General features: G+C 36.7%; 1 protein-coding gene across 6 annotated transcripts in view; it reads left to right on the forward strand.

Annotated features, from left to right (window-relative positions):
* MECOM (MDS1 and EVI1 complex locus) overlaps positions 1–20,754 on the forward strand; it is a gene marked incomplete at its 5' end in the record, with an annotated part of 572,227 nt that overhangs the window by 272,713 nt on the left and 278,760 nt on the right. For all 6 annotated transcript variants that reach the window (XM_079704200.1, XM_079704201.1, XM_079704203.1 and 3 more), the window contains one exon: positions 9,855–10,192. In XM_079704200.1, the coding sequence (XP_079560326.1) occupies positions 9,855–10,192 (338 nt within the window). The remainder of the gene's footprint in view (positions 1–9,854; positions 10,193–20,754) is intronic.

Genomic DNA, 20,754 nt, shown 5'->3' on the forward strand with positions numbered 1-20,754 from the left:
GACTCAATTAGACTTGAAGGATACTGTACAGACCACCTAATGCTACTAGTTATTGTACATGTTGATAATGACAATTTCCAGAGACCGTACATAGTTTGGTAGTCTATGAAGTTGTAATATTATATCATTCCCTTAAATACCTAGCTTGTGTTACCACTTAGCAATGTTGAAATTACCCCTTCTCAAATCATAAGTGCTATTTAGTGTATGTATACACATATACATGCTACATCTGTTCATATTTTTCCTGAAAACATTTTTTATCAAGGTGTATAATGTTTTCTCAAATTATAAAAAACCCTTTCTTTATGTTTTTCAGTGACACTCCATGCATCCCCATGGTTTTGAATGATTTTACGTTTAATATGATGTAGCGTTGGGAAACTCCATTTGGGGGCCTTTAGAGTTTGCAATAGGGGCAGAAAATTGCACTCCTTGGAACCATCTAAACTTATTTTACACTGAAGATACTGTATTTGCAATGGGGCGAGAGTCCAAGCTGAAATCAGCTCAATCAAGGAATTTCCCCACAGAATCACTTTAAGATCATAAGTTGTTGTCCTTGTTACCAAGCCTTGTGAGAACAAGGACCATTGTTCATTTTCAAATAAAACCTAATTTTGAGACTAACACAATTTCATTCTTTTGGGCACTCTCTGCTCCTTATCAAACTCAGAGTGTGGTTAGGTTAGCGTTCTATGGCTTGTTCACATTCCTTTTTATCGGCAAGCCATTGCTACAACTCCCTCTTCTGCCAGACATGCATAATTATTTTCTTTTCTTTATGTAGGACGCCTGGCTATAAGAAAGCTCTTCTGTTTTGTAGCAACAGGGAAGAGTCTGCATCAAGTTAGCTGTGACAATGAACTTGAACTTATATTTACACTGTTTATTCAGTTCTCCTGCACACCTATCTTTGTTTATTATATGGTAGAAAGTGGAGGGCAATCTCATTTACTTTTTGATCTTCATCTTTGAGGGTTGTTTTGAATATTTTTACCTAGTTTATGTTAGAATTCAGTCTCCTTGTTACAAAATACACTCCCTGCTCCTTCCTTGAACTTGTAGCTCCTGAGTTTTGGTCTCTCCTTTGGAGGCAGGAAGGATCTCTGCCAAAAGCCACCAAGCCACACTTAGGTAATTATAATAAACAAGTTGGGGCTCTCATTTCACATGCAGAGCTGGATGAAGCAGCTCTGTGGTCAAAGGGATCCCAGTTGCTCCTCTGTTAGCAATGGCACATTAATGCACCCTCATGCTCTCCTCCCCAGCTTTAAACCCCCCCTTTTTTTTTTAAAGGAAGCAAATCAGGTCACTCTTTAGCATGTGAAGGGCTGCAGCTTTCTTCTGAAACCACCATCAACAACATAAACAAATTAGAGGTAGTAAACCACACATTCTGCCCACACATAAACCACAGTCCTCACCAGAGGGCAGTCTACTTAATGTGAGAATAACAGCCCAGTTTTATAAGCCTCTACTGGGAATAAATTCGTTTCACTGGTTAGAACAAAGTTGGGCAGCCCGAGTACAGTCTCTCCTAGGTTACATGTTGGGAGATACCAAACCAATTCTCAAAGTGTCTTTCCAGGAAATATATTTTATAAGCTTCTGGTACACCAAACTTTGACCATCCTTTGGTTTTCATTATGTAGAACTGAGATTGCTTGAGTGGAATGGACCTGGGGCTGAACTTGTCCAATGTGCTTATTTTATGGATAAGGAAACAGGGACCCCCAAAAGCTATGAGTCTCAAGCTCTGACTCTCAGGGTTACTCTGGGCAGTGGAGACTTCTTGCGGGATCCGGACCTCCACGTCAGGGCTTGTGCCACTCCTGCTTTTCCTGAGTGCAAACGGCATAGTTTACAAATCCCCCAACTTGACCCATATGGGAGTTATAAAATATTCCCTATACCTTCCTGATGCTGATATGCTTCCTTTCCTGACAATGGTTAGTCCTCAACTAATGTGTCCAACCCTAAACTAATGTGTTCCGTCATCAGTAAATTCCTGCCTGTGATAGTCTTTTCTTAAATACCTGTTTAAACAGTAATTTAGATAAGAGTGTCCCATTTGTGTGCAACAGGAAATGCCTGCCTTCTTTTAGATACGCTGGCAAATAATTACTGTAGATATGGCTTGAATACTGAAAGGCTGTACTCTGGTCATTTCAGACTGCCTGAGAGTAACCACCCAGTCTGCTGCGACATAATTTCAGGGCATTTCTATTTTACTCTAAATGAATCTGAAGGAAAATCACTTTGGGGATATAAAAAGCTTATGAGAAAAGCCATCAGGTCAAAGGTTGCCAAAAGTCTCTTAAAAATTTGTCTTGCTAAAAGAGAGTGGAGGCACATAGTTATAATGTAAAAGAAACAGTATGTGATATGTGATAAGTCTGTTCTTACCTGGTCATTCCAGTGGGTATTGGTGATCGGGTCTCCCTTAACAACAGAATAAGCCAAACATTAACCAGGTCATGTTTTTCCTTGGAGTAGTGCTCACAGAGCTTTAATGTCTTTATTTTAGCTGTTTTAGATTCTGTAAGTAGATACCAAAGGGCTTTACTGGTACCTCAACTATGAGTTTTCTGGCAATTTCTTTCCATAACCAGTTTTAAAAAGCTTAATTCCATCTCTGATGAGGAACTTTTGGAAGTGGCCAAACCCATTTCGTAAGAGTTTAGAAGCTACCAGTTTAATTCACAAACCATGCTTCTTTAGTGAAATGTCTGTGAAATTCCTAGGAGTGTGGAGAAACTCGTAACCAAATTTAAAACCCCAGGACAAGCAAGGGGTATGCCACAATCCCAAGAGAAAGATAAATGTTTGTTCACTGATTTGGTCATTTACTTTCAACTCTTGTGGTATTTTTTGCCATCTTCCTCACTTGCCTCCCAACACTCTTTCATAATTTTAGGGTCTTTTTGACAGCCCATAAACAGGATATTTTTAGGAAACCCTGGGGGGAAAAGTTCCATAAGGAAGAAATGGAATTCTCTGGTACAAGGAAGTAGCAAATACTAGAGGTGCAAGGAAGCTTAGAAGATCACTGAAAAAGTACCATGTGCCAAACCACGTTGATACGTTATTTCACAAAAATAATGGCCTCCTGAGACATGGATTCTACAAATGCAATCCACTGTCAGCAGATTCCATGAGGTCTACTTTCTTTTCACCCCTCTCTGCTGGAGGCAGCTCATTCTGAAGACCATGTCCATCAGCAGCTTCCGTTCTATTAGATGCCTCTATTTCCTCAGCCTGTGCCTCTGGACCCTTTCTACGGTGCTTCAAAGCTAGTTTAAGTCAGTTTTCTGGAAATTCGTTTTTCTTACTTTTACTAGTTTCCTTTCGTTGGGATCTTAAATTTCATTATCTGGGGCCATTCTCACACACTATTCTGCTGGCCAGTTCAGAGCCTCCTTCTTTGCTCTGTTTGTGCATCCGGCATGACTTGGGCTCCACCCTTTCCCCAAGCCCAGCGCGCGTTTATTGGTTGCGTTGCTGGTGCAGAAGAGCTGGCTCCTCTGCTTTCTCGGCAACAGGCCTCGGTCAACGCTCTGGAATTGTCCTAACAAGGGAAGAAGAGCATGTCCGGTTTGAATTTTGGAAGGAAATTGATGCCTTCCCCCTCCCTCCCCGCCCCGCCCCGCCCTGCCCTACCGTTAGCAGGCACCAACTCTTGGATTCGTGTTCATGCGCTCACGTCCTACCAGGAGTTCCCCGGTGGGGCCTGAGGTTTGGCAGCGCCTGCTCTGCTCGTGGAGCTGGGCACGCATCCGCAGCTCTCAGCCACGTGTAATCCTTCCTGTCTGCTCTCAAGTTGGGCACAAAGTACTGGCGCTCGGGCCCACCCTCTTCTTTAGTAGCAATTAACCTTTACTACAGAGCTTCCTTTGAAGTTTGCTCATGTTTTTATTACAAAACTGCAATGAGGAACATAATGGGGGGAAATGTCTAAATTTCTGAGTTACCTAATCTGTTCAATTCCCTTGCTGGTCTCCTCCTGGCAGTTGTTTCATGTAGTTTTGATCTCAACCAGTCTGCCTGAGATTTCAAACCATGTTTCTGTCTCAGCCTATTTTTAAGATTAGTGAGCACACAAGCACACTACAAATGCACATGGATGTGTCTATTATATGCGTATGTGTGTACAGCTGAGTATATAGAACAGATTTCTTGTTTAATGTCTAAGGAAATTTGTCTTAGAGTCAAACTACATATATATTCTTTTAATGTTAATATTAGACTCTATTTAGTTGCTAAATATTTTCTATCATGTGAAGAAGAGTAGAGAGGAAAATTATTTATGTTAGTATCACTAATGATAATGCTGAGTGATAAGTATTATATGACAGGTACGGAATGCTATTAATGGTGAAACTCAGGATTTTGAATGGCATCTGCCCAGAAGATTTGCAGTTAAACTAGGCAGAGGGGCCAAGCTAAACAAATGGTGAGTTATGTAAAACCCACAAAAAGAGAAGGCATTTTAGGCCAGCCTTGCAAATAAGAACCAAAGAATTATGAGTGAAATGGCATTTTTTTCCTAGCCTGCCGTTCACAGGAGCTCAAATAAATGAAATCATTTTTCTCTGCTTTTCACTCAGCAGTAAATCATTGGTAATCCAAGGTTGGTAGAAAAGCTACTATGAAGCTCAAAGAAAATACAAGAGAATCTTTTTTTTTCCTCTTAGGATGGGTAAGGACTTTCTAACAAAAATGTAAAAATCACAAAGAAAAAATAGACTTCATTCCATACAAGTTAAAAATTTTGTACAACAAAAACCCCATTTAAAAAAACAAATGATAAATGATCTACTGGGGATAGTAGCAAAAACTATATCAAAGGGCTCATTTCTTTATGATTAATAAGACAGACCAATAAAAGCCCAATTAAAGCTGCATAGAAACTATGAATAACTTGCAAAAGGAGAAATAGGAATGACAAAAATATTTAGTCTTAGTAATCATTGAGAAGTGAATTAAAGCAACAATAGATATACAGTCTTTTCCATTGTATTAATAAAATTTAAAAACAAGACATAATAATAAATGCCAGTATGGTGGCTAGAAGTAGAAATTGGTATATACCTCTGATAAGCAATCTGTCAATACTCACTAAGCTTTCTTAAAGGAATATAACCTAGGGAAATTAAAATAGCTGAAAATAAATATTTATATGAAAGAACATTCATTTCAGTGGTATTTATGGTATCAGAAATAGAAGCAACATAAATAAATACTATGCAAATAGTTCACTTATTATGGATTTATATTATGGAATATTATGCAGCGATTAAATATAGTTTAATATTTTTAAAACCATAAGAAAGTGTTCATATATCAAGTGAAAAGGTGAAAAAATAAACTATTCACATGGTAGGGCCACAATTTTGAAAAAACAAACTTTAAAACATATCTTTAAAGAAAAAAAGCAAGTTGCCTAAGAGTTAAAGGAAGGACTGGATTTAAACACTTGGGTTCTAGTCTCAGCTGACTTTGTATATACCGATTAGCATCCTTGAGTATCAGGTTACACATTTGCAAAATGGAAGGTTATTCTTCTCACCATAGTTTTCTCATTGGATTGTGAGAAAGCATAGATACATCTGTAGAAGTTATTATTATCAGTATTATTTCTGCAGTTTCCTCTTTGCAGATTCTGATACGTTTTCAAAATGCATCTCTTCAAGTGGAAACCTTATGGTAGTTATTCAGAGTCATAGAAATAAATATAGTCTAATACAAGTGTGGCCGCTTTCTTGGTTTCCAGGGATATCAGAACACCTAAAAGTTGAATTGAAGAGTTTGATTTCCAAGAGCATTTCCCAAGTCATTTGCCTCAAATTGAACAATAAGCTTGTCCTTCTGTCCTCATTCAGTTAATGATACACCTAAAGGATGCAAGAAGCAAATTTCAGTAGCAGGTGGTTCAGATCCAAGAAGTTACAAGGGTTATTTATCTTTATGGGAGCACTGATGTATATAGCACTTCTTACCTGCTACTTACCTGTTGTAAATGTGCCCAATCTGTCAATATGATATCTGAGCAATGCTTTAATTAACTGTAGTTACAGCTCAGGGAAAGGATCTACCAATTTTTACTCAATAACAGAGATTTAATGGAGATATGATAATTGAGATAGTTTGTCATTTAGATGAAATGTTTTAGCAGCTTTTTGGATAGTTCTTGAGTAATGTACATGAAGACAGTAGTTTACTTTGGTTTATGCAAGTATTCAATGCAGTATGATAAACTGCATTTGCTGTTGAAAATTTCATAATGCTAGATTACGTTGAAATATTGTTGCATGTTTTGATACGTAAAACTCAGCAGTTTTATATTTCCATTTTTTGTTACCACAGCCCTTTTTATATTTAATTCAGATGATACTAGATTAACAGTGGCTTGAAAACAAATTGCCTGAGCTTGCATATACATTTAACGCCTGCATGTGGATGAATAGGACCGTAAGTCTTTCTCCTGGATTTGCTTGACCTATATAAGTTGTTCGTTAGGTTTAATTGGATTTTTTTGCTATTGTAAGCAGAATTGCATTCAGGTTTTAAATTCAAATTCTTCTGTGCAGCAGCCTGGGCACACGTGTATTTTGTCACCACAGGAATTAAAATCCAGACTCACTAGTTTAGAAATTATGCATTGGGAAAGTTTGTGGGTAACTCAAAGGCATGGGGTCAGCTATGTCAGGGGGAGGGCCCAGATGGCTTTGTCTCTATCCTTTTTTAAGATTTGAGATCACTCTGATGGAACTGACAGTATGACTAATTTAACCCTTTGAGGCAATAGGGGAGATTTTACTGACCTTTAATGGATAATTACTGGAGGAAATAGTTCTATTCATTTGGAAGCATTTTTGCTTCCTGCTGCTTAAATGGATAAGTCTATAGATTACACAATGTCTTCCAATTTTTAGCACTTCTCAAAAAAAACCAAAATCTTCACAATGAGTGATAAATCCCTTTAAGAATCTGTAAAGTAACTCTGCATTTGCAGTAGTTAAATGTTACAACTCTAGAGAGATTTTTTTTATATGTTTTTAGCTGTATCAAGAGTGCTAGTGAACTTTTGGCTCTTAGGTTGAAATGAAAAATCTCCCTGAAGAATAAAATTAGATAGACTTTATTTATCAAAGGTGTTTGGACCCTGAAGTATACTTCTCTGATAGTATTTCTTTGGGGCATTATTGAAATAGTTTCTTTTGATGTTGGGCTTGGAGAAAAGTTTGTAATCTATAGTGTTCCATTTCTATGGGGTTAAAGATGCTTTTCAGGATCAAAATAATTTCCTATATTTGGTAGAAAAATATTTGTTTGGTTTAGTAGTTCAATAAAATTATATGTTAGGTTGATTATCTATGTAACAAGTATTTTTTGAGTACCTTTATGAGGATCACTTGGAGAATTCCTAAGAAGTGTGAGTTTTGAGTTTTCCCTTTAAGGGTCTATTTCCTAGTTTGGAATAAAAGAATTATTCATATTAAACTCTAGGTAGCAATAGGCAGAATTATTTGATCATCAGATTGAGGGAGGAAATTATGTCAGAATTCAAAGAAGGGGGATACTTATGCTAAATGGGATGTCAAGGAGATAAGTTGGGAGTTGACATAGAGAATGACTAGAAGTTGGATGGGCAAAGGGGCTGAGATAGGGTAGCCTGGCAGGAAGAACCACTGAGCTCAGAATTCAGGGATAAGCTTATTCTGGCCTGGGGGCTCCTACTGAGGAGTGTTGAGATTAAGAGAGAAAGAAGATTGCTTTCAAAATGAAAGAGATTCTATTCCAAGCCTAAGAACTCTAGGTTTTACTTGTGGACATTAGGAATTATTAGAGGCTATTGCACAGGAAAGTTGATATGCCAGGAAAATAAATTAAGCAGCATTGTACAGGCTCAGTGTTGAGGGATACTGGAAAGAGGTTGGCAGTCTGAAGATCCAGTTAGAGGACTGTTAGAAAATTCAGGAATGAAAACATGGATTGAAAGAATGGGATGAAGGTACAAATCTTGCAAGAAGAATGGACAGCATTTAATGACTGAATAGACTGAGGATGAAGGAGAGAAAATATCTGTTATTTTAGAACCTTGAACATGGATAATTGGGGGAAATATTATTTTTAATGGAAATGGGGAAGTGGGCACGAGACTCGATTTGAGACGATGATAGTGTGCAAGATTTTGTATGTGCTGAACTTGAATGATAATGAGCTTGTTATGTTGAGATCAAATGTCTCATAGGAATAAGTTTGGGTCCTGATTTGGTTCTGTGCTTGGTTTAAATGGCATTATCTCATTGTTTGAATCAAGAACCAAGCACCTCATTAGAAAGATACTTTTGCATGCACAATCACTTTGCACTTCACAAAACTTTAAGAGAAGTCAGTACCTGATGGACAATTGTTAATAGGTTTTATAGTTAATTAATTTCCATAGAGAATCAGAGAAGGAATTAGGGATAGAACTCAGGTTTTCTGCCCTCTAGCTCAATAAACTACCTTGGAAGATTTTAATAATTCATAGAACTGTAAGGTTGGTAGGATCTTAAGGGTCATCTAGTTCATCAACCTAAAGCTACAGTTTCTCCATATCATCATTAATTCATGGCTATCTAGGCTATATTAGAGCCCCTGTGCTGGGGAACTTAAGGTAATCCATTTACCTTTGGATGGGTCTGATTGAAATCTGTCTTCTTGTAATTTTAACCCATTTTTCTTGGTTCCCTCCCTTGAAGGTCTACAAATCGAACAAATTAGGTATGGCTCTCAGTCCATAATCCTAGTGGAAACATGTTTATTTGCTTTAAGATAACTGAAATCTCCTTCAACTGGTGGAAAATTCAAGCTCAGTCATGATTCTTTATGCTTCCTCCCACCCCCATGTTGCATAAAGATCTTAAGGCTGATATGGTGTGATCATTTACTACAGGTGTGGTGCTGTGCTGCTCTGGGGGTACCTTAGAACTCCAGTGTTGAGTGTCCAGACTGCTAGTTACTCTACCCTGCTCTTCCCTTGAAGATGGTCTTGCCACTTCCCCCAGGGCACTGCTCCATGCAGAAGACCTCTGATCTGTACCACTTCGCTGTCTGGAGGAAATTCACTGTCTTTTTGGTGCACCCCAAGACACTGTCTTCTCTTTTTTTCCTCTGGAAAACTCACCTAATTTCTTCAATAATTTTAGCTTTTACAAATGTCCAGAGGAATCACTAGCATCAAGTAACTTTAACTCTCTGTGCTGTGTAAGTTACTGAGGCAAGGAAATACCAAGGGCTTGACGATGTGTTTGAAATGAGAAAGGAAAAATAAAGAACAAACATAAATTAATATTCCAATAAATAATCCTGCCATATAAATTTAAGCCTTGTTGCACATGGAAGCCTTTGGAATCTTTCATGACTCTCCTACAATTTAGTCCAAGATATCATTGCATGATATAACTTTCCAAGACATTGCATAACGCTGTTAGCTCCCAATTTGGGATGGTTTGCGGGATTGTAGGTACACATATGTTTACTTCTTATGTCTACTTTGTTCATAATAATATTTAAATTGCTGATTGTTTCCCAACTGGATAATAGGTTGAGCTGGTCCATGAGAGAACTGGCAGTTAAATATTAGCTCATTTGATTTATGGATTCAACACAGATAAACCAAAGAGGCAATAATCCCTCCCCCCTCCTTCATCTGTGAATAACAGATTTTAATGCAGGCATATTTTAACACTGGTCTTTCCTATTTTGTCTTTAAAAAGCAACAACTTTATAAGGTGAAGATTGAGATGTGGAATTCTGTCTCTTCTATATTAGTAGGAATTTATGAACTTTTTATTTATTCACAGGTAATGAGTGTGTGTATGGCAGCTACCCTGAAATTCCTTTGGAAGAAATACCAGATGCAGATGGAGTAGCCAGCACTCTCTCCCTTAATATTCAAGAGCCATGCTCTCCAGCTACATCCAGTGAAGCATTCACTCCGAAGGAGGGCTCTCCTTACAAAGCCCCCATCTACATCCCTGATGATATCCCCATTCCTGCTGAGTTTGAACTTCGAGAGTCAAATATGCCTGGAGCAGGCCTTGGAATATGGACCAAAAGGAAAATTGAAGCAGGTGAAAAGTTTGGGCCTTATGTAGGAGAACAGAGGTCAAACCTGAAAGACCCCAGTTATGGATGGGAGGTAAGAATATATTTTGAGTTAACACATTTATATATATTAAGATGTGTAAAGAAGAGATTACTTTTTAAAATGTCCATAAAATAAGCAAATTCCATTTGTTGCAAAATGTGTTCAGATAGATTTTTAAGGATGAACCTCCCTTACAATTTCACTGCTTGATAGAAACAAAGTATTGCTTAAAGATATGGCATGATAGAAAGGAACTCAACTGGTTCCTTGAATGATCAAAGGATAGAAACTTGAAAACATACTAAAGGATAGAAATATAGTTTTTAAATTAGTATTTGGAAACACTGAATGTGGCCATCCCTACAGTATGTGGCATAAGCAAACAAAAGTCGTCATATGACATGTTCATTGTATTTTATCTTTTCTTTTTTGGGAAGGGGGCTTGGAAGGTTGGAGGAAACATTTGTCTTCTCCATTTTGTGGCTTTAAGTTAATTTGGTTTTACTTTCATTCTATGTGTTTATTTTGCTCTGTGTTCTAATATATTTTACCCCTCTTATGATAACACTGCTTTGATTCTACATGCTTCCAGAATGTGTGTACTGTACTGAATCCTGTGATGATTATATTCAAATTGATTTAATGAGTAATTCATGTATAAAAATGGCAGCAAAAAACAATATGAAAATCAGTTGCTAGTTTCAGTCATTCTTTTTATAGAACCCATCTGTAAATATGTAAGAGTGGGAAGTTATGGTCTGATTACAAAATCTAAATAAATTTTGTTTCATTAAGGACAGGTAACTATGTCATTCTTTTGAGTTTATAATTTTTGTACAAATTCAGTATATATATATATATATTTCCCATTTATTTTTATACCTTAAAAACTTTTGTGGTTAAATCACAGCATCATAGTTCCTGGAATATCTGACCTATATCTGAAAAACTTGTAGGAACTTTCTACATGGGCAAGAAGGTGTTTTTTGGAGATGTGATTGACCTTTGGTTTCACAGTATTTCAGTTAGACGGAAATTGGATAGATTTATTTTGGTATGTTCTCTTAATATTTATGATCATTAATATAATATCTGGTTAGCTTTTTAAATAGAAATAAATACGCAGTGCCTTCAGGACTTAATTTCAATTTTTTGTCCCTTTGCTTTATATGTGTCCCCTTATGAAATCTGCTCAAAATGCCATAATAAAAACAATTCTTGTTCAAATTCTGAAATGCTAAAAGTTAAGATCTGGATTTCACATAATTACAAATGAGAAATCCTTCCTTAGTTTTGTTCTTAGCCACAGCTTTGGTAAAGTTGTAGTTTAGCTACATTGCCTCTAGACATGTACATTGATAAGAGATTGTTAACAAATCACTGTAGCATTAACTGATATGTGAGTTGAATACGTTTTAAACCAAATGCGTACAAACTTTACGTCATTATTGTTCACCTTAAAATAATGGCTATAAACATTCTACTAATAAGTAACTCATTAAACTTTTATTACAAAATCTCTAGAGTTAAACAACAAGTGCAGTACTGTTCGAGATTATCCAGAAGGCTTGGAATAAACCAAGACTTAATAATGAAATCATTTTGCAATTCCAGGGTTGGTAAATGCAAGTCTGTGCCTTTTTAAACAGTATACCTGTGGATTTGGGGATGAACCTGGGGATAGTTCTATACTTAGTGGAAATTTAAAAATAATTAATTTTTTTCTCCTTGGAGTAAAATGTCTTTAATATATACATGGGCAAATGCTTACCTTGAGGAATGTAAAGTAATTCTTTTCATTATGTCAAAACTGAGTTGTTTTATTGCTTGGAATTCAAGATAACTTTACAAATAGTTCATGACTCTTTGGCTAAAGATCACTCATTTCCTCTCTGTCCTTCAAGAATTCAGTTGATGGTCAATTCGGTGGTTTTCTTCACCATTTTAATGTTCTCTCGCTTCTGAGAGTGTAGACTATCTGCTCTAGATGTATTGTGAACAAAACCAGAGAAAGAGCTTTTTCTGGTGTGTGATTTTGGCAAACTTGTTATCCACGGAGGAACAGTTGAGTTCTTGACTTTAGTATTTTGTTTTTTAAAAAAATCTTACCATGGTTAATACCTAATCCAATCATGATCAACAAAGGCACTTGCACAAAGGCATCTGACCTACTCGCGTGTGCTCTTTTAAATTGTTCTCATGTCATATTTGCTCTCAACTGTAGCTGATTTCCCTCCTGTTTGGTTGGACAAATAGTTGTGATTAACTAGTGTGGCTTCTTTTCTGATACTCCTTCATTTTAAAAAATGATGAATTGAAGGAGAAAATAACCTCTTAGGCCAAAGAAAATAAACATGAACAGAGGAAACCCAGATTCAGCAGTTACTGAGTACCTACTATGCATCAGATTCTGTACTAAATATTTCCTTGAGGGAAACCCAGCCTATCATAACTGAACAAGTCATTCCTATCTCTAGTACTATGCTTGCTCTTTTCTCCCTACAAAGTTCCCCTCCTTGTGAATTTCCTGTTTAGTAAATTGCATTACCATCTGTTCAGTTGCTCAAGCCAAAAAAATGGATCATCTTTGACTGTACTCTCTCCCACACCAACCATGTGTGATTTATAGTTCCTATATTCTCTCAAGCCTCCATTCTTTACACATACTGGTCTCCCTACCTGGGAATCTCCTTTTCCTTCGCATCTTTAGCAAGTTTCTATTCATTCCTCAAGTTCTCTTCTTCCATGACATCATCCCTGACTTTTCTAGTCACAATTTAGTACTGCTTACATTTTGTCTCACCATAGCATCAGGTAAATCCATACTAAAAAACTTAAAGCATTGTGCAGCACCCAGACTGTTTGCCTAGTTTCCCTAATAGAGCAACATTTCCGTGAGAGCTGGCATAGTTATATCCACTAAGTGCAATTTCTTGATTGTGTCCTATCTGTGCTGCCTGTGGTGTTGTCTAATGCTAAGTATATTACCTGAAATAATCATACTGGATTAGTCGGCTCAGGCTGCTATAACAATATGCTACAGACTGGGGGACTTAAACAACAGGAAATTTATTTTCTCACAATTCTGGAGGCTAGAGTGTGAAATAAAAGTTTCAGCTTTTATTTTTATTTTTAAGGTTTTTTATTTTTAAGATTCTTTTCCTGGTTTGCAGATGTTGCCTTCTTGCTATGTCTTCACATGGCTATTCCTAGGTGCATGCACATGCACACACGTCTACAGAGAGAGAGAGAGAGAAAGAGAGAGAGAGGGAGAGAGAGAGGGAGAGAGAGAGAGAGGGAAGGTGGTAGTGGTGAGCACACTCTGGCGTCCTTTCTTATAAGAACACTAATCCTATTGGATCAGAACCCCACCCTTATGACCTCATTGAACCTTAATTACCTCCTAAAGGCCCTATCTCCAAATTTAGTCACACTGGGGTCTAGGGTTCCAATATAAGGATTTGGGGGTGGCTTAAATATGCAGTCTATAACACAGACATTTAAAAATAATTGTTCGATAACAGAATGAGTGAAAGAATAAAAGAATAAATGAAAGAAAGGATGAATGGATATAGGGTTATGTTACTCTGAAAGAGATGACAAGTGAGGACTTAGGTAGGCCCATGAAAAAGCTAGAATCTGGATTTTAGACATGTAGAATGAAGTCTTAACTCTGTCACTACTGTGTGATTCTAGGGAAACTACTCCAAATCAATTGATTCTTGCATTTTTATTTGACTAATGGGCTAATAATAACTGCCACACATCATTAGCTGTTATGTAATTAAAATTAAGTAAAGAGATATGGTAGTTTCTTCAAAGAAAGTTTTTAAAAGGGAAAGCTCAAAGAAAGTATTGCAGTTAGGGCCCACCTTTCTGAACCCCATTTAAATAATTTTTTAAGTTAACTATATTTCCCCAAAGGGGCACTTCTGGGGAATCATTTAAGTTTGTATTTTTGAGAAATAGTATATTTTTGAAAAAATGTTTTATAGACCAAAATATACAGTTAGGTAAACTTAAGCCATAAACATAAAAAACATCATTTGTGTGATTTCTCCAAACCAGTATTGACTTAATAAAGAAAAACTTTAAAAATATTATTAGAGTTTGGTAGTGATTTCCACCTTGCAAAGCATATGACTTGTCTCTAACAAAGAGATTTTCAAAGACTAGGGAGTGCTTGATTGTCTCTAGGACCTAAAAGTAATTAGTGATAGATCACTTTTTCTTAGAGTTACTGATTAGTGAAGAATAATTTTAAAAAATTCTCTTGGTTCAAGTTAAGGTTTTCTTGTATGTTTCCTTCTAAGATGACCATTATGTGATAACATAGGAATTGCTTGGCAGAACAGAAGGGAGCAGGCTTCTGGAGGGAGACTTCCGAGGCTCAAATCCTCTTTAGGGTTCTGTGTACTAGTTGAATGATTTGGGAAAAGTTACTAAATTCGTTGTCCCTCAGTTTATTTGCATGTTACATGGTGATAATAATTGTACGTACCCAATTAGAATTGTTGTGAGGATAAACTGTGACATTGTGTGTTAAAAGCCTACCAAAGAGCCTTCCATCTGGTAGAAGTGCTTAATAAAGGTGAAAAGCAACAAAATCTTGACTAAAACACAGATCTAGCCCAGGGTCATTAGATAGGGCAAAAGCCAATTATATTTTATTTACTGATTTTTCTATAAATTATTGCTCTTTCTCCCACTTGTTTTCTAGAAGTTCAGTTACCTCCAGGATGATCTAATTATGTGACTCTGAGTTTATTGAAAAGGAGGCATTAATTGCTTCCTAATTAAGAATTAAAACAAGGATTCAGGAGAGATTCATAAATTTCTTTTTAAGCCAAAGAGTAACTTGGGTGGCACATTTTTTAATAGTCTGAAAATGGGTCATTGGAAAAAGAGAGTGAAGTTTTGTTTCTTTGGAATATTGCCATTTAGCACATTTTCTTTGCCTATATTTGTTGTCATTGGCCATCATAAAACTCTGCGAGTAGATGTAAGTCAGTGCACCTGTTAGGTGCCAAATCTTCTGTTCTATCTGTCTCACCCAGAATTGGTCCAGATTACTTTGATCAGTTAAAATACCAGGTATGAATTTGGCTTTTCTTTTTTTCCCTTCAAGCATACACATATTCAGACTTAGAAAAATAATGACATGAGTGGACAGTAAATTTCTCTTATGTTGGGTTAAATAGATGGGAAGGAATAGTGGAAAGAGATTTTACAGGAGTCAGACATTCATTAAATAATTTTGATGCAGTGCTTTGACAAGACATTATATTCTAGCAATGTAGTCCTGAAATGTGATATTACAATGAATGCCTCCCTATATCATTTTAAAAGAAATAGTTCTCACATTTGTAAGTTTGATTTTGAGTCCTGTGGTAATGCCTTACCCATTGAAACATGCAATCTATGTGTTAACTGAAACATGAGCATACATTAAAACAACAACAACAACAACAACAACATCAAAATGTCCAGATACCTAACAATTGAGTTCAGAGTCAGGAGGTTGACAATCAAATAATGCATGTTTGGTAACAAAGAAAAATGCGGTAATTTTAGAAATATGTACCAGGTATATTTGAATGGCAATATTTCTCACTTATTTCTCTCTAGGTCTCCTTGGGCCCAAAATGAATTTTCTCTGGTTTGGCATTGATTTCAGAGAAAATGTTTATTCATTAATGAGAAGGTACATTCACATGACAAGTTGTATATCCTTAAAGCTAGATAACTAAGAAGTGAAGATGTTTGTCTTAATAATTCTGAAATGAATTGATTCCAGTAGAATTATTATGCCACCAAATATCCAAAAGGGTGTCTTTAATAGGTAGTTAGGAAAGAAAAATGTAATCTAATAATAAATGTATAATACCATAAAACCTTGTATTACAAAGTATTTATTAAGTGTTTGCAATATTATTTAAAAGGTGGCAAATATAGTTTAGATATTAAATTTTACTATGTGAGGAATTAAGACTCCACACTTCCACTGCAGGGGTTGTGGGTTTGATCCCTGCCCAGGAAGCTGAGATCCCACATGCCTCGTGGCTAAAAAAACCCAAAACATAAAATAGAAACAATATTGTAACAAATTCAGTAAAGACTTTAAAAATGGTCCACATCCAAGGGAACTTACCTCAACATAATAAAGACCATATGTGGCAAACCCACAGCCAACAATGTTCTCAACGGTGAAAAGCTGAAACCATTTCCTCTAAGATCAGGAAAAAGACAAGGTTGTTCACTCTCACCACTATTATTCAACATAGTTTTGGAAGTTTTAGCCACAGCAATCAGAGAAGAAAAAGAAATAAAAGGAATCCAAATTGGAAAAGAAGATGTAAAGCTGTCACTGTTTGCAGATGAAATGATACTATACATAGAGAATCCTAAAGATGCTACCAGAAAACTACTAGAGCTAATCAATGAATTTGGTAAAGTAGCAGGCTACACAATTAATGCACAGAAATCTCTTGCATTCCTATACACTAATGATGAAAAATCTGAAAGAGAAATTAAGGAAACACTCCCATTTACCACTGCAACAAAATGAATAAAATACCTAGGAATAAACCTACCTAAGGAGACAAAAGACCTGTATGCAGAAAATTATAAGACACTGATGAAGGAAATTAAGATGATACAAATAGATGGAGAGATATACCATGTTCTTGGATTGGAAGAATCAACATTGTGAAAATGACAATACTACCCAAAGCAATCTACAGATTCAATGCAATCCCTATCAAACTACCACTGGCATTTTTCACAGAACTAGAACAAAAAATTTCACAATTTGTATGGAAACACAAAAAACCCCGAATAGCCAAAGCAGTCTTGAGAAAGAAAAATGGAGCTGGAGGAATCAGGCTCCCTGATTCAGACTATACTACAAAGCTACAGTAATCAAAGCAGTATGGTACTGACAGAAAAACAGAAATATAGATCAATGGAACAGGATAGAAAGTCCAGAGATAAACGCACACACATATGATCACCTTATTTTTGATAAAGGAAGCAAGAATATACAATGGAGAAAAGACAGCCTCTTCAATAAGTGGTGCTGGGAAAACTGGACAGCCACATGTAAAAGAATGAAATTAGAACCCTCCCTAACACCATACAGAAAAATTAACTCAAAATGGATTAAAGACCTACATGTAAGGCCAGACACTATCAAACTCTTAGAGAAAAACATAGGCACAACGCTCTATGACATAAATTACAGCAAGATCCTTTTTGACCCACCTCCTAGAGAAATGGAAATAAAAACAAAAATAAACAAATGGGACCTAATGAAACGTAAAAGCTTTTGCACAGCAAAGCAAACCATAAACAGGACGAAAAGACAACCCTCTGAATGGGAGAAAATATTTGCAAATGAAGCAACTGACAAAGGATTAATCTCCGTAATATACAGGCAGCTCATGCAGCTCAATATCAAAAAAGCAAACAACCCAATCCAAAAATGGGCAGAAGACCTAAATAGACATTTCTACAAAGAAGGTATACAGATTGCCAACAAATACATGAAAGGGTGCTCAACATCACTAATCACTAGAGAAAGGCAAACCAAAACTACAATGAGGTTTCACCTCACACCTGTCAGAATGGCCATCATCAAAATCTCTACAAATAATAAATGCTGGAGAGAGGGTATGGAGAAAAGGGAACCCTCTTGCACTGTTGGTGGGAATGTAAATTGACACAGTCATTATGGAGAACAGTTGGAGATTCCTTAAAAAACTAAAAATACAACTACCATATGACCCAGCAATCCCACTACTGGGCATATAACCTGAGAAAACCATAATTCAAAAAGAGTCATGTACCACAATGTTCATTGCAGCACTCTTTACAATAGCCAGGACATGGAAGCAACCTAAGTGTCCATCGACAGATGAATGGATAAAGAAAGATGTGGCACATATATACAATGGAATATTACTCAGCCATAAAAAGAAATGAAATTAAGTTATTTGTAGTGAGGTGGATGGACCTAGAGTCTGTCATACAGAGTGAAGTAAATCAGAAAGAGAAAAACAAATACCATATGCTAACACATATATGTGGAATATAAAAAAAATGGTTCTGAAAAACCTAGGGGCAGGACAGGAATGAAGACACAGCTGTAGAGAATGGACTTGAGGACATGGGGAGGGGGAAGGGTAAGGTGGGATGAAGTGAGAGAGTGGCATGGACATATATACACTACCACATGTAAAATAGATAGCTAGTGGAAAGCAGCCACATAGCACAGGGAGATCTGCTTGGTACTCTGTGACCACCTAGAGGGGTGGGAGGGAGAAGCAAGAGGGAGGAGATATGGGGATATATGTATATGTATAGCTGATTCACTTTGTTATAAAGCAGAAACTAACACACCATTGTAAAGCAATTATACTCCAATAAAGATGTTAAAAAAAATGGTCCATATCCTAAATAAATAAATAAATAAATAAATAAATAAATAAATAAATAATAATAGTGAGAAAATGCCAAGAGAAAAAGTGAGGCTTAGTTAATAGGACCCTGATCATGATTGTCATTGAGGCCCAAGAAGACATTATGGATTCTCTTAGAATATAATGAAATCAAGAAAAGAATGTGCAATTTATTTTATTCATCGTGTCCTTCCAGAATACATAGCGGAAACCATATCTCAGGTTGTTAAAAGAGAATAGCAGTTTACTCTCCTGAGGCACCATGAACTACCCCTAGTTTTTTTTTTTTTTTTTTTTTGCAGTACGCAGGCCTCTCACTGCTGCGGCCTCTCCCGTTGCGGAGCACAGGCTCCAGACACGCAGGCCCAGCGGCCATGGCCCACGGGCCCAGCCGCTCCACGGCACATGGGATCCTCCCAGACTGGGGCACGAACCCGTATCCCCTGCATCGGCAGGCGGACTCTCAACCACTGCGCCACCAGGGAGGCCCTACCCCTAGTTTTGACCTGGGCTCAAGAGGGATCTCTTTTTTGGTGTGTGTGAAAATGTCAGAATCCCATTACCCCCACCCACATATGCTCTGTCATCTTATACTTTCTTTCGTGAAAGGTATTGATGAAGTTCAGCATGTCTACTCATCGAATGGCTGATTTGACACCTCTAGTATTTCCAAAGTGTAGCTGAAGATGTATCCAAGTCTGATATCAAACATTTTTAGAAGTTCCCCAAATATCAAGAGTTTTTTGTTTTACTCTGCCTTCCTTGGTGATCAATTAGAAGTAACATGTGAGTCACTCATTTTTCAAAAGCACTGTGGGCGATTTTCTTCCAATTGTAAGTGTATCCCACAAAATGGGCCAAAATGAGTTTCTTCCATATTTATTCACCCACACATCTGCATGATTATTGCTTCCCTCTTTAGTTGCTATATCAGTAGTAAAACTCATGGGTTCAAAACATGAAATGTTCAGGAAAGATCCTCTTTTAAGAGATTTGACAATTGACTCTAGGATTTGGTCAATCCAGGGGCAGAGATTCTTTATAATGCTTTGTTATTCTAGAACACTTAAAAGTTGGGACCACTGCATCAGGATATTCTGTTCTCTAAGCTTTTTCCTTGAGGATAAGTTAGGAAGCAGTGGGAAGTAGTAAGGAGTAGCTGATTCAAATCTATCTTAGAAAGATAAAGAGTTGGTTCAGTTTCTTTGCTCTCTAGTTTGTCTAGTGTAGCAATATGGAGAGAATTTGTTCAAGTAATGTTAAGGAGGTAGTATGGAGAATTGGGGACACAGAGGATTTGTACATTGTTTCATTTGAGCAATAAATAAAAATTTTATTAATGTAGCATTTTTTACATCAATAGAATCATACAATAATTTTGATGTACTTCTTTTTTACATAATTCTGTCCAGAAATTTAAAAATTAATTAGTATTTCAGCTAATTACTGGAAATTTAGTAAAGAAATACTATCCTCATTTTTCCTTTGGTATATCTTTTGGCCTTTTATGATATAGCTGAAGCTAAAGTTAAGGCAAATATTGTAGGCTTTTTAAGAATATTTTCTACATGATAATTAGTAGGATTGTCAAGTTAAAAAATCACAAAGAGCAAGACGTGGCCTGCTATCATTATGACAAAGAATGATATAAAAGGACTTTGTGTGTGTTTTGAGCAAATAGATACCAACAGCTACCTGTTAGGTTGTCATTTCTTTCAAGTCAATATTTGATATAACAAGATTTTAGTATGGCAAAGATTTTTGACAGCACTTTTGTTATAAAGGAACTTTTGCTTGTACTGATGATAGAAGATGAACAAACATTACAGAGAAATAGCTCGTTTCGCTGAGCAGCTCCACACCATCGTCTGGAAAAATGTGACCAAAGGAGAAAGTCTCAGAGATATCTTCTCAGAGGAGCATTCATGGCCAAGAACAAGACACGCAGGTTCAAGAACAATTAAAAGTTTATTCTAGGATAGTTGGTCCTGCCATCTGCTCCCAATCTCTACTACTTCCAGATCCAAACCCTATCACACTATTAAACATTATCCCATCAGTCTTCAGACCAGACTTTTATTCCACCAGTTAAATGCTGCTCGAGACACCGAAAATAATTTGTATTTCTCCAACTAATCCTAGGAAGTCAGTTGT

Source organism: Hyperoodon ampullatus (assembly GCF_949752795.1).
Source record: "Hyperoodon ampullatus genome assembly, chromosome: 5".
NCBI lineage: Eukaryota > Metazoa > Chordata > Mammalia > Artiodactyla > Ziphiidae > Hyperoodon > Hyperoodon ampullatus.